Source organism: Prosopis cineraria, unplaced genomic scaffold, assembly GCF_029017545.1.
Source record: "Prosopis cineraria cultivar Desert tree isolate PC_DT_omini unplaced genomic scaffold, ASM2901754v1 PC162, whole genome shotgun sequence".
In the NCBI taxonomy this organism is placed as follows: Eukaryota; Viridiplantae; Streptophyta; class Magnoliopsida; order Fabales; family Fabaceae; genus Prosopis; species Prosopis cineraria.
Window position 1 is genome coordinate 50729 of NW_026555489.1, and position 15768 is coordinate 66496.

General features: G+C 27.1%; 1 protein-coding gene across 1 annotated transcript; it reads right to left on the reverse strand.

Moving 5' to 3' along the window:
• Positions 1 to 7018: 7018 nt before the first annotated feature.
• LOC129295660 (putative RING-H2 finger protein ATL69) lies at positions 7019 to 10673 on the reverse strand. Its single transcript, XM_054934199.1, has 2 exons — positions 10099 to 10673; positions 7019 to 7650 (listed from the first exon to the last, which is right to left on the reverse strand). The coding sequence occupies exons 1-2, from the start codon at positions 10602 to 10604 to the stop codon at positions 7632 to 7634; spliced, it is 525 nt and encodes a 174-aa protein (XP_054790174.1). The 5' UTR covers positions 10605 to 10673; the 3' UTR covers positions 7019 to 7631.
• Between the last annotated feature and the right edge of the window lie 5095 nt (positions 10674 to 15768).

Sequence of the window (15768 nt, forward strand, 5' to 3'; positions counted from 1 at the left end):
GCGACATAATTTTTTTTGAAATCATGTTTGTAAATCAATCAATTTTAACCAAACCACAATTTTTGCCAACAGAAAAAACAAAATCACCTAACTTTTATTTAGAATGTAGTTTTTATAAGTGGTCACAAATCCTTTTCATTAACTAACACAACAATCTGGTTAATTTGAAATGAACACTCTAATAATCCTTCCTAATCAGACACATCACGTTATGAGAGAGCTCATATGCATAACTGAACTGTCATGATCGATCATGTCTTTGGAGGAGTGAACACTACATTGATTAGTTAGCTCACCAAGTTAATCAAGACAAGTGTGATACTATGCTATCTACAATTTATTCATGAACAATTTCATCGTGACCTTTGTATTCAGAAAAAAAATAATAATAAGACTAGCACTTGTAAGTACAATTCAAACATTAAAAAAAAACTCAAACTAAATACGGTAAAATAACTTGCGTTTCATAGATGAAATCGAATTGTCTTTAATTATAACAATATATAATTTGTAATATAATTAACTACATCATGCGGTTAATTTCCCTTCACCTTCAGAATTCATGATAGCTGGCAAGACAATTTAGTGATGAAATGTAATGAGAAGAAGAGAAAGATGAGTTACCAGATGCTACAAGAAATAAAATCACTAAACAAGCCAATTTGATTGAAGCTTTGGCCATTTCTTTCAGAATTTATGATCTCAATTTACAACAGACATGTGTTTTTTTCCCCTATCAGTATCAATATGTTGGAACAAAAATAATTAATATGTAGATATACCTATATATATACACACTTTAATACATCCTTCATTTTCTCCTCGTCCTTCGCTCTGCATCTCAAATATTTTTAGATTGAGAATTAATCGGCATGTGTTTCTCTTAGTTTACTCAAAGAAATATCATATCCATGCAATTTTTTTTTTTTTATTTGAATTTTTCATAATGGTTGTTTCAATCCAAGAAGGGGCTGATTTACGTTAAAGGGAATGGGGGCAGCTTCCCCCATTAACATTATTAGCACCTCTTAATTATAGGGTGCATGGGAGAAATTATCAGTTGCTCCCTTCAAAAATTACCACTTCCCCCTAAAGTATTGCTCAAGCATTTAATTTTTTTTAATTCAATCTTTACTCCTAAACATTTTTCTTAGTCATTCAATCAATGAAATTAATGTTATTTGCATTGTTAACTTTTAGGTGGTAGATTGGTTCATATTTAAGAAATTGTCTTGTTCATATTATTTATATAAATATATAAGAATAAAATTCTCCTAAATTTTAATATAGTTACATATAACTCTTCCCTCCTTTAAACTTTTAAAATTAACCTCTTTAATTTTTTTTTTTTCAAAACCCAATATTATTAATAACTTTATTATCTTATTCACAAAATTTGCCACATCAAATTAATGAAATATACATATGGCACCTAACATTGAAAAAACATTTAATTATTTTTAATGCAATTCAAGAAAGAATCATATCAATAAAATTTATACTTCCTTTGAAATGAGACAGGTATGCACCCATAATAATAAAAAAATATAGATAAAATTTTTATAAAGTTATTATTAACTTATATAAGATGTCACATAAGGTGCTATATATCTTTTCTTAATATGAATGACAACTTTTGTTGGTAAAGTAGTTAAAAGAATTTAGTAGGGAGTCCGTGATTAAAAAAATAAAAGGTTATGATAGTTAATTTTTAAATTTTTAAAGGTGAGGGGAGTTTTATTATCTTAAAATTTAGGAAAATTTTATATATTTTAACCAAATAAAATTATAATAAATTATTTTTTCAAATTCTAAAATAAAATATTAATTTTTATTTTGTAAACAATAATAATGTCAGGTTCTTTAATTGTTTATATCGAAAATATTTATTTTAAAAGAGTATGATTATTTTCATCAAAAAAGAGTATTAGCATATGATATTAATATTTACTACTTATTCTATCATTTTCAACAAAAAATTGTCTTTATATTAAGATAATTTTATTTTTTAAGTTATTATAATTTTATAATTTTATTGTTTCTTATGTATTTAAGTTTAATGAATTTATTTTTATTATTTAAATAAATATTTATAATTATAATTTAAAAAATATTAATATTTATTTATATATGTTCTTCCCCAACAACAAAATTTCCTAGATCTGTCACTGAATCCAAGTCACTTCAATTTCATTCATGGAACTTCTACTTCAAATCACTTGTATACATAAAGAATTTGAAGAAAAAACGAGAGAATTTTGTAATTGTTTGGTTTAAAAAAATGAAGAGCAACATTTTCACTCCGGTGGTGAAGTTTAAACTAAATAAATGATAATGAAGAGAAATTTTAATAATTTTTTTTTTTCCTTTCTTCTTTTCTCTCTCCTTTTAAAGTGAGAAAATTCACATGTTCTCTCTCCTTTAAAATGTAAGCAACTCTTATTCATATCATTATTCTCATAAAAATATATTATAATTTTTTCTTTTTATCATTACCCCAACTACTAATGATAAGTTAAGTTAAAAAATATTAAGAATAATGATGAAAAATACAAGAAATCAAGTTAATGAAAAAAAATGAAAATAATAATTTCTTCAAATACTAAGTTTATTATATTTTAGTTTAAAATTAGTTTAAAAAATATTTATATTTTGATTGGAAGAAAGAATGTCATTAAAATATCCTTCATTCTCTCATTTTTATTAAAATCTTTAATTTTTTTTTTCTTCCTTTAAAGCAAATCCTGTGTAAGCATGAGCGGTGTTCAGTTAAAAAGGGGGAAAATTGTATTGGGAATTGTGGTGAGGAATCTTCCACCATCAGATAAGTCTGAATTGAAAAAGATGTATCATGAAAATAGACTCATGTCTTAAATTTTTGGATCAAGAGAATGTCAAATTCAAATTCACATGTCCACTTCCTTCCAAATCTAGTGAATCTTTCAAGGTTTTAATACTACTGCCTCAAAATCCGACGGATGAAACTTAAATTCCAAGAAGTAAAATTCTCTAGCAACATGTTGGAAATTTTTTCTTCCTGTTTTTAATATAAGATAATTTTTTAAAAAAATTCTTAAAATAAGGAAAATTAAATTTAGAGTAGTAATTAATTTTTGTTTACTATTTTGCATTTTATATTTGTTGTCTTTTGGATTTTCATGTAATAATTTATTATGGTTATTAATTATAAGAAATGACAAAATTGAAAAGTTACATTTCTTTATATTTTTAAAGGTATAACTATAATTTTTTAATAAGTATGAAATTAGTTAAATTTATCTTGTACTAATAACAGGAGAGAATAAACAGTTACACCTGCAATTGATTTTTAAAATATTAAAAAAAGGCAAAAAAAAGAGTAAATAAGACATTCATCCTCATATTGGACAACTTAAACTACTATTCATAGAATTTATTCAAAATGATATATATTATTTTGATGGCTTATTTATTTCAGTCATATATAGAAAAGGCATACAAATTAATGATATTAGGGACAGATGAATTATTAATTAATTAATAGTATTAAATGTGAAGATGAGCATCTGAATGGGGAGGAGGAAAACGATGTAAACAGCATCTGCAGAAGCCGCCCCAGCACTTGTTGATCAAACCAGGACATGTTGGGTATTTTGAACATTCTTTGTCACAATCTGAGTCTGTCACGCATGGTAGTACGACCCCACCAAGCCCTTGTGTCACTCCTACACACGCCATCCAAACATATACCACAATCAATTAGGGTGAGTCCCATGCATTCAGATGTGTTAAATTATTGAATTAATAATAGTTATATTTTTTATAATTTTTTTAAAAATAAATTATGTTATGTTTGCATGAATTGTATTTGAATTACGGATTTGAATGATTCAAATTAATTTATATTTATTTTATTTCGCTGCAGAGAATCTTGCAAACTTTAGACATGACCTCCTCTTGAGATATTCATAAGGTTGTCGTTGATAATAATTGTAAATAAGGTAATTTGGGTCAAATTTGAATGAGCCTGAAAAACTTTGGGTCAAGCTTAATAAAATAGCATAATTTCAATGTTCAGGTGAGGCCTAAATAACACTTTAATTTTTTAAGTGTATGCATATAATTTTTTTATAATAATAAAAAAATTAATTTTAAATTTTAAATTGAATTTTTTAAAAATAGATTAAATTTTTTAAAAAAATCAACAATTTAGTTATTTGAGCTAATCTAAATAAGCCCAAAACTCAAGGGCTCGATTGCACGGATACAATACATCAATACTTAAATTTTTAAAAAGATATGATAGGTTTTCAATATGTGTATATATATTTATAAAAATACAATTTTAGAAAATATTCAAATTATTATACATATATAGTCCTTTTATAATAATGTCAAGTAAAATTAATCATTAATTATAATTTTATTTTCATCTATACCTAATTGCCTATCACCTATTCCCCATTAATAGATATAGTATTAATATATCCTTTTTCTCAACCATCATAAGATTATATTTTCATATTTTTATAATTAAAAAAATATAATATTTATTCTTTTATTACATTCAAACTTATTTTTCAAAGAAAATATAATCCTCAATTTTAAAAGCAAATCAAAAAATGATATTAGTAATAAAAAGTTTAATATTATAAGTTTTAACAAATTTAATTTTTTTAAAAAATTCAAGTATTGATTAACAATATAGAAGTATTGGATACGTATCGAAAATTAAAATTTTTAAAATTAAAAAAATTATTTTAATACTTTATAGATACGTATTGAAAAAGTATTGGTGAGTATTGATATCAAATATGATACCAATACGAATACATGAGGCAATTTAAAATATCAATACTTTCTAGTCCGAGGGTAATCACGTCGAACTTATATATATGGGCTTTTTTTACAAGTTCAAGCTCATTCCAAACTTACCCAAATTAACCACACCTCGAATAAGCCTGCCTCACCCAAATTACTCACTCTAAATAATGGTTCCACATAGTGAGGGTTCATAGTAGTCTAGATTGGTGGTGGTAATGTCCTAAGATTTTTCAAGATACCAGGTGATTAAAAAAGAAAAAGAAATATAATCATGTTCAAAGCAAAGTTAGGCATTAAATATAAATATATTTTTTTTAATTAGAATTTAAACATTCGTCATGTTATATGGGCGAACGTGTATACAAAGAGGGGAAGGAGGGGGTTACCAAATGCAATGAGAAGATGAACCACTAAAAAACCCAAGCTCAGTTTGAGTGAACCTTTTGCCATTTCTTCCCAATTATTTTTCCTATCAACACCAGATATGTGTATTTATCTTACTTCTCTATGTTGAAATGAGGCCACCCTGATTTGACTATTTATATGCCCATCTTACAGCTGCTGATCCATCATCTACCCAAGTTCTTTAATTAATAGCAATTAATACTATTTCTTGGATGTTATAATGTAACAACGTAAATTAACTGTCAGTGACACCTTGAACTTGAATACTCATTCAGTTATAAATGTAAGATACATTTATTTAGTTGACGCTCATTGATTGCAAATAAATACTGTGTTTAAATGTTGGCAAAATGATACTCCCTCCGTCCGAAATTATATGATACTTGTGAAGGATTTTTTTTTTGTCCTAAAATATAAGATACGTTTGATAGATTAAAGTTTCATTAAATACATCAATTTTAATATTATCTTTTTTCTTTATATAATTAATTTTCATCCATTCTCTTTTCAATATATTAAATGATAGGTATTTTAAAAAGTTTATATTTTTATTTTGAAAAGATAAGGTTATTAAATGTATTCAATGAGGTTTATTGGTATATAAAATTTTATCTAAAAGTATCTTATAATTTAAGACGGAAGTAATGCTTTGGGACCAAACCAGAAATTTTAAAAAGTCAATTAAGTACTATGGTCCTTTACTGGCCATAATTGGATCAAACCACACCAAACTGAACCAACTGGCTTGGTAAAAAAAAAAAACTGAAGATTTCCATTCGAGCTAGTAATTAGTTTGCGCTTGGTTCAATATGTTGATTAGATTTTATTATTATTTGTTATCCATAATTACCATTATTTATTAGCAGTATCTATTACTGTCCTCCTAACACAGAATATATGTTTGTGTGTGTGGATCAATGCTATAACACGTGCCATATGAAGTTCTTTTTCATTCATGGTACCTAAAATTCCAAGCATATCAAGGCTATGATTGTCATCAAAAGTCACTCCATGGAAATCACATGAGGAGTTAATCGAAAATATAAGAATTACATGCTCATTTATAAAACAAATACCTTAAGATTGGCAAATATATATAATCTAATTAATCCAAAAGAAAGCCAGCAAGATTTCGTGGTGCCTACTCACACCAAAAAATACTTACTTCTAATGCTTTTTCGACCGAGCTTTTCCCCGTAACAATGTTAACCATGGAAAATGAAATATAAAAGTCACAATAACTAAAATTAATATACATTGATACATACAATGCAATTAATTATGTGATCACTAAATGGGCATGTAAAAATGATTTCTAAATAATAGTTATCCGAACAATTTCAACCAAGTTATATTTTACATAACAACATTTTGTATCCCTTCAAACACTGTACTTAAAACCAAAAAACCCAATCAAAGTTGGGTTGATCTAAACTAACAACCACTTATTTAGTTTAATGAGGGCTTATTATATGGTAGAATACAACTTCAAACAAAATATCCAACAACACATATTTTTCAAATAAATCTTGACATGTCATGCTTATTTTCAAAAAAATCAGACAAAAACAAAACCAAGCAATTTTCATGCTTTTGAACAAATTTTAATTACCTTAGAATTTTTGAAACTTAAATCTCCACACAATATGACTCTTGACCAAACCTTAACAAAGTAATAAATTTTCATACTTAACCTCACCAAAATCTCCTCCTTCTATCTAATTTTTGACCAAAAATTTTTATCCTAAAAATGTACTATATGCCACAACATATGGTACAGTGTCATAAAATATCACTTAAGCCCCAATCATTTGGAATTAAACTGATCCAAGATCTATTTTGAATCGCATATAATCCTAATACATTATCTTAGATACAATTTTACCTATAACTAAGGGCCTAAATAATTAATTAGCATTCATAAATCCCAATCAACATAAATCCTCCAAATACATGTTTCCTCAATTATTATTACTACTTGGAGCATTGTGTGTGTGTGTCTCTAGGTGATGCATAGATCACTTTATTTAAACTAATCATAATTTAAACTTGGTGATGAATATCATGATGACGTGGACGAATAGTAGAAGGAGGAGTATCAGAACAGCAAAAGCACCGGCCATCCCAACTACATCTGGCGAACTTGTTGGGACATGTCAACTGTTCTTTTGTACAGTCTCCCCTACAACAATACTGCGCAAAGCATTTTCCTTTTCTAATCTCTCCTGCCACTCCTTTCCCTACACGTGTCACATTCATCCACATCATCAATTCTTGACCATTTATATACATTAGAGAGAGAGCGTGACATGAGTTGCCAGCAGATGCAACAAGAAACAGAACCAGCAAGCAAGCCACCAGTTTGATTGAATCTCTCCCCATTTCTTCGATATTTTAAATCTTTGGAACCGTCTTGCCTTCAACTATTCATCCACTCTACGCCTTATATATACAATGATGACCCACGTCAATAAATTATAGCAATCAAATTATACAATAATTATCCATTAATATGATTTATAATTTAACTTATTATATTGTAAACAAATGGAGTATCAAATCAATATAATACCCAATAACATTTGCTGTATTAATTATTAAGAAATGCGCATTAACAAGTTATTGAAGTTTTGATGTATCGTGCTTGACTCGATTGATTTAAAATGTATCAAATCAATAATATGATCATACTCTAATAATATCTTCCCATTTCTTCCCAAAATGTTAGACATATTTATTTTTAACTCATTAATTGCTTAGATACGATCAAACAACAAGTTTGTGAACTTTTGATGATCGTGGATTGACTCAATTGATTTGCAATCACTACTTAACTCATTACTAGTTCAACCCCATCCGTTTATTTTTATCATTTAATGTGTTAGCATAGAGGGATAAATCAGTAAAGACAACCAAACGCCTCTTAACAAGTTTCATATCAATTTGGGATTTTTATTAAGATTTTCAGTTCTGAAACATAGGGAAAATGATTAAGTACATCTTAATTTTTTAGTAAATTTAAAGGTGGGTTTTGAAGCTCGATTATACTCAAAAACAGCAGCCAGTCAAACTGAACCCTTATTCTTTGCTCTATGTATCTACTGGGTGCTGGAATCTTACTGCTTTTTGTTGGATGTGTGCTGCTTTAGAGGAACTTGATGAGATTTTGCAGAAAGAAGTGTCCATACATTATTTGATGTGAAGGTGTTGAAGAATGGTATTAAAAAAAAAATGGTTTTGTGTTGCTTCAATGGAGATGATCTATGTTTTGTCTTGCTTTCATTTTTACAAGTGAAGTGACGCTTACTCTGAGTTCCATATTCCACAATTTAGAGTCACTTTCTGCAATTTTATCCAAACTTTTTTTATTTCCTCCTGTTTAGTAGAAGTGGTGCATGTGTGGCTTTGACTCTTATTATTATTAGCCTCTTTCTTTCTAGAAATATAAATTTAGAGCTTGGGACAAAAATTTATATTTTAGCTGAGACAATGTTATTTTATTTTCATTTACCTGTTCATTGAGATCTCCTCCTCCTCCTCCTTTTGGTTTTTAACTGAGATTTGCTTCTTGTTGCCATTCCCATGATCAATTATGACTCCATAAGTTATTGATTTATATAATCTTAGTTTTAATTTTTTTGACCTTCAAATCTTAATTTAAAATTTAAAATTACTAGAAAGAGATTCACATGTCCACTTTTTTTTTCTTGGTAATTTTTACTTCAGAAAATTAATCTGTAAGTCCTTTTAATTTTTTTTTCAATTTTAAATCAGGTTCTCATAATTTATTTTATTTTAATCATGTTCTTATAGTTTGAACAATTAATATATTAATCCTTGAAGGTTGAAGTTATTAATAAATTATTAAATTTTTTCAAAACAAAAACACTTTTAAAATTTATTAAAAAATTGATTGAACATCTTTAGCCAAAAAATAAAAAATTGATTTAATATAATGTTTACATTTTCATTAATTATATATATATATTACTTAAAAAACATAACCAAATTGTATGGGTTCTGAGTTATACAAATTATATAATTAATTCTAAAGTTTTGTAATATTTTAATAAAAATAAAGTGTATAATTTTATTTTTAAAATAAAAAATTCAAGGATTTGAGTCCTTAGGAACTAACACATTTAATTGATCAAAACATAAGGACTTGATTGAAGCAAATTAGGCTACAAGATCCAATTCAAAAATTGATAAAAACTAGAAAGACTTGCAAATTAATTTTCTCCTTTTTTGTTTATAATCTATATTTCACTCTTTCTTTTTAAACTTCATTTTACAATATTAAAAAGGATACATGTTGATCAACGAATCTTCTCCCGTTCTTCGAAACTTTAAAACGCACTTGTATATATGTATAAAAAAAAAACGCACTCATATATGTGTGTATTATTTTTAAGATACTCCCTCTCTTTAAAAAAATAAAATATTTTTTAAAAAGTTAAATATTTAAAAATAAAAGATATTTTTAATTTTTAAAATATAATCAATGTTTTTTTAAGTACCTGTATTGAATAAATCATTTTATATTTATTATAAAATAAAATATTATATTAAATAAAAATAAATGTAAAAAGAGATAATTATGTTAAAAATAAGTAACTATTTTATTAAAGTAATATTAGATTAAAAATGTTTTATATTTTTAAATGATGTGATTAATTCTTATTAAATTTAAGTTTAGAATTTTGGGGCACCATTTCAGGAGAAAAAATAAAGAACAAGTACAATAATCCAATAATATACATAATCCCGATACAATAATTATTCAATAATTTATTAATAAAAAAGGGGTCAGTAACTCAGTGTACAAAATTGTGTATCGCTACTTTCTATGGAAAGAAAAACAATAAATAAGAAAGTCGTCATCGTCACCTGGCGTGAGCAGCAGCCAGCGGAACCAATTCTGACAGAGGCGTAGCAACCGGCGTCGGCACCGGCGACGGAGCTGGAGAGTTCCGACACAGAGGACACGTGGCGCTCAGACGGAGCCACTCGTCCAAGCATTCCACGTGGAAGCAGTGGTTGCAATCTGGAACGCACCGCACTGAATCATTCTTCACATACTCTCCCAAGCAAATCGCGCATGGGCCTCCATTGGGCCTGGGCAATCGCCGACTCTCCCCCAACACAATCTTCGGGAAGGCTTCAATCGTGGGCTTGTCCAGGCCCAAAACTACCACGACCGGCTCATCGGAACTACTGTTACTACTACTACCTACACGGCGGCGGTTAAGGCCGCGGCTGTTGGCCTTGATCCGGACGCAAGCATAAGAAGCAAGCATGATAGTGGAGATGAGGACGAGAATGCTGATCGCAATGGCAATGCCATAGCCGAGGCTCGTGCCGGTGGCGGAGATCGGCGGTTCAGCGGCGGACATGAGAGAGAGAGACAGAGAGAGAGAGGAGGAGGAATGTGGAGAGAAGATTTGTGTTGCGGTGGAGAGTGAGAGTTTATGGTGAGAGAGGGGAAGTTGGGACTTGGGAGGTGACTTTATTAAGGGAAGGAGGAGACGGTTGGGGTGGTGGTGGACACTACCGGATTCCGCGGGAAAAAATTGAATGGCTTTGGGAATTGTGACGTTGACGTTGTCTTTATTTATTTTATTTATTTATTTATTTTTGTGATCAGTGCTTCAATTAATTTTCTATGTTTATTGTTTAATATATGTTCTGAGGGACTGATCTGATACTTTAAATTTCAAATTGATGATTAGCACATAATTGAAGGCTTTGACCCGAAGAGATGTTTATGCTCCCTCCAGTTTATGTTGCGAGCACTTTCTGTGTTAAAAGGTATTATAACGCATTTTTTTAAGGTTGATTATTAAAAATATATGATATTTTAAGTTTTTCAATATATGATTAATAATTTTTTAAAAAACATTTTTATTAAATAGACCACACAACATTTCTCTCTTAAATAAAGCACTTTATTAAATAAGAATATGAAAAATGGTGTATTTAAATATAATTAATTAATTTATTGAGGGCACTAATTTAATTAAAAATGACTTATATTTTTATCAAAGTAAGTATTTATTTTAGAAGTCTTGTTTTAAAATCTAAGATATCTGATAGCTCTTATAATTTTTTATTTATGTCATTACTTTATTCATTATTTCATGTTTAAAAAAAAAATGTTTCATTCAAATTTTATGCTAAGAACGTTGGAAATGATTTTAATAAAAGTGAATATAGATATGAGATTTTAAAATATATTTACTATATTCATGAAATTAGGAAATTATTTTTATTTAATATTTATATTTAAAATATAGATGGACTAAAATGCCCTCATCCCCAACAAAAATTACAACCCAAATTTGTTGGGAATGTGCTATTGAAAGTAAGATCCCTTTCACCGTCTCTCTTCCTCATGCCATTAACTCAAGAAGCCACGTCTGGAATGATCTTGAAGCTTTAACCGTGAAGAATGAACCTAGCCTAGATTCTTGCAGGCAACTTCAATGACATTCATGGGTAAGGGCAGGCCCACGTTCCCTCCCCCTCCCCCCCTCCAACCAAAAAAAAAAATTCCTGAATCTCGAGTTATATATTCTCTCTAATTTATTTATAAATTATTTTAATATTTTATTAAAATAAAAGAAATAATTTTATTAACGTTTTTATTTAAAAATTTGATAATTTTTTTAATTTTATTCCTATTAAATACAGCCACTCTAAAAATAAAATAATCTTCTCCTTCCATCTTAAATTGTAAAGCACTTTTAAAAAAAATTCACATATTAATAAATTTTATTAAATACACTTAGCAATCTTACTTTTTCAAGACAAAAAGATAACTTTAAAAAATATCCTTCATTTAAATACTTCATTGATGAAAGAGTGTTGAAGAAAAGGAATATATAATAAGGGTAGTATATTAAAAAAGTATTATTAATAAAACTTTATTTTTTATCAAAGTGTCTTATATTTTGAGATGTTAAATCTTTTTTAAAGTGTCTTATGATTTAAACAGAGGGAGTAGCATTTAATATTTCTAACATTAAATAGGAGTAAAAGAGTAAAGATAGATATAATAATCAATAATGTATCCTATAAATATTAAATAAATTTTTTTTCTCTATTTTATGAATAAGATCAGAGCAATATATGTGTCCGGAGAAGTCATTTCCCGAAGGACCAGCACAATGACGCCAGCACGATTTGTTATTTTTGTGTTACTGTGTTATTATTATTTTTTGTTTTGCCTGAATTGTGTTATTCAATAAACATCCATCTCTTATATTTACATATTTAAATAGTTAGTGTTTTTTGGAATTAACTTTTTAGTAACAAAAAGAACAAATACTATATATTTATAACATATATATACATGTCAATCTTTTTAATTAAATAGTCTTGAATTAATTATCATACAAAATTATCTATGTGTATAAGTACGTATTTAATGTTTTTGTTACTCAAATTTGAACACAATATCAGTAAATAATAATTTAAATTTTTCAAACGTTCAATTTCCAATGCATGTATTGTTTTTTTTTTAATACCTTTATAATTATCTATCGTAATTTTTGTTTAAAACATCAATATCTAAGTACAGATGAAAACGTATCTATAATGTAAACATTTTTACTTTATAAATTTATTTTAAATACATATCTTTTATTAAATAAATTTTATTTAATACACTTAAAAACATTACTTTTTCAAGACAAAAATATAACTTTAAAAAATATCCTTCGTTTGATACTCCAAGAATGTTAAAGAGAAAGAATATATAATAAGGGTAGTATTAAAAAAGTATCATTAATAAATCTTATTTTTATCAAAATGTCTTATATTTTGAAATGTTAAATTTTTTCTAAAAGTTTCTTATAATTTAAAACGCGAGAGTAACATTTAATATTTCCTAACATTAAATAAGAATAAAAGAGTAAAGATAGATGTAATAATCACTCATGTGTCTTATAAATATCGAAATAAATTTTTTTTCTCTACCTTATAAATAGATCAGAGTAGTATGTGTGTCCGGAGAAGTCATTTCCCCAAGGACCAGCAGAATGACGCCAGCACGATTTGTTATTTTTGTGTTACTGTGTTATTATTATTTTTTTTTCCTGAATTGTGTCATTCAATAAACATCCATTCTTATATTTACATGTTTAAAATATATTTAGTTGTTTTTTGGTATTAAATTTTTAGTAACAAAAAGAACAAAAATACATATATTTATAACATAGATATACATGTCAATCTTTTTATTAAATAGTCTTGAATTAATTATCATACAAAATTATCTATTTGTATAAGTACGCATTTAATATTTTTGTTACTCAAATTTGAACACAATATCAGTAAATAATAATTTAAATTTTTCAAACGTTCAATTTCCAATGCATGTAGGTTTTTTTTTAATAAAACTTTATAATTATCTATCCTAATTTTTTGTTTAAAACATCAATATCTAAGGACAGATGAAAACGTATCTATAATGTAAACATTTTTACTTTATAAATTTATTTTAAGAAATAATTAAAATAAATATTTTAAATTTTATATGTACACGTATTATGTTTCATAAAAAATCCCCCCCCCCAAAATCACAAGTCGGGTTCGCCCACTGTTCATGGGGTTGAAGAGAAAGCTAGAGGTGCCCTAATCCAGTTGATAGGTGTAATGATTTCAGATGTAGAATTCATGCTTGCGCTCTCTTTCCCCACGTTAATCTTTAGAATCGAAGGCGAAGGGTGCCGTGGATTGACCACCGTTGAAGTTCTTGCTAAGAAGTTTGTCGGTGAAAATCTAACAAGGTGACTGGTGTATTTTTGTAGAATCAAGGATGAAGAAGAATCGAAGATATGGAGAAATCAAAGATGAAGTAGAGAAGACGACGACGTTTGAGTTATGGGAAAAGGATCAGTCATCGTCATCAAGCTCCAGCTAGATGCAATAGAGAAGAGGAGAAATAGTGGCGGCTGAGCAACGGAGATCAAAAAGAGGAAGTGTAAACTGAGTTTTTTTTTTTCATTTATTTATTCGGATCCGTTTGGTTGGTTAGCATTTCACATAAAGAAAACAAAATTTTACTTTTCAAATATTAAAAATTATTTAAATAAAATATTTTATAAAAAAATACATTCTGAAAATATATTAAAACAGTATCTGAAAGTAAATTTAAGAAACGTACTACTTGAATTTTTGAAAAATAAATTAAAAATAAGATATTATTTGATTATATTATCTCAAATTAATTCCTTATTCTTTTATTTAAAAAATAATTAATTTATTAAAATATAATTATTAGTTTAATAATAAGAATTAGGTATTAATTTTTAATATTACAAATTAAATAATTAATCATGTTAATTTTTAACATTAAGATATAATAAAAATATAAATTTTTATCACAATTTCTAAAATTACAAATTAAAAAAGTACAAATAAAACTAGATCTCAAGTTTTTAATATTATAATGAAATTTTATGTTTTATTTTTTTTTTTTGTTTAACACATTTTTAATTTTTTAATATATTACATTTATATAATAAAAATTATAAATCATTATAAATCAATGTCCTTTTTAATAATCATATATTCAAAAACACATTTTACTATCATAATCTAAACACTTTTAATATATTAAACTGACTTTTAAAAAATGTATTATAAATATAAATTTCATTTCAATAAGTAATTTTTACTAAATTACTTTTATCAAATAAACTTTTATCAAATGTGCTTTTAGCAGGCTAAAAATCAAACACATATTTAATTATGGAACCCAATTCCATCTGCTTTGGTGAAAATTATTTCCACATGGGAGCCAAATTAAATTTTATTTTAACCAATCAAATATAAAAAAATTTCAATTTTTATTTCCACATATATATATATATATTTCCACCCTCTAATTTCATCACCATGTGGATCCTTAATTGTCATTATTAATACACTTACAAAGGATATCTAATAAAGAACTAATTAGAAAGATGCACAATGTTTTTTTTTTTTTTGTAGGCAAAGGAAATACGTTCCTCTTACAACAAAGAATATCTCCCACAAAGTATGAAGGACAAATGACATATTTTTTCCTAATTAAATTGATTGATACACGAGAGATGGGATTTGAATCTACAATGACTTGGTTACGTGACAAAAGTCCCTATAACCTATTACTCAAAATAACTCTAATTAATTAAAAGGCGTACAATTTTTTAAAAGAGTAAAATTTTAAATGTTAAAGCACAAATGTTCACAACAGTTGGTGGAGGGGATTTGAAAATTCTCACGTGGGATCGGTTTTAATTAAAAAAGAAAGTGTAGCCCTTGCCATGCCAACATGGCACATAAAGCGTAAACTATCAACTAATGGTCAACATCTTCCTTCCATCATATCAAAGTAAAATTGTATCATTTTAAAAAAAATATCAGGACAACATTGCCCTAAAAAATATTTCGGGGTGTCAGTTATGCCTTTCAAAGAAACTATGGCAGCGGATTTATATTTGGGAAATGAACATATAAAACGGTTGAAGTAAAAAAAATAATAATAAATTAACCTCGTGAAATGGGATAATA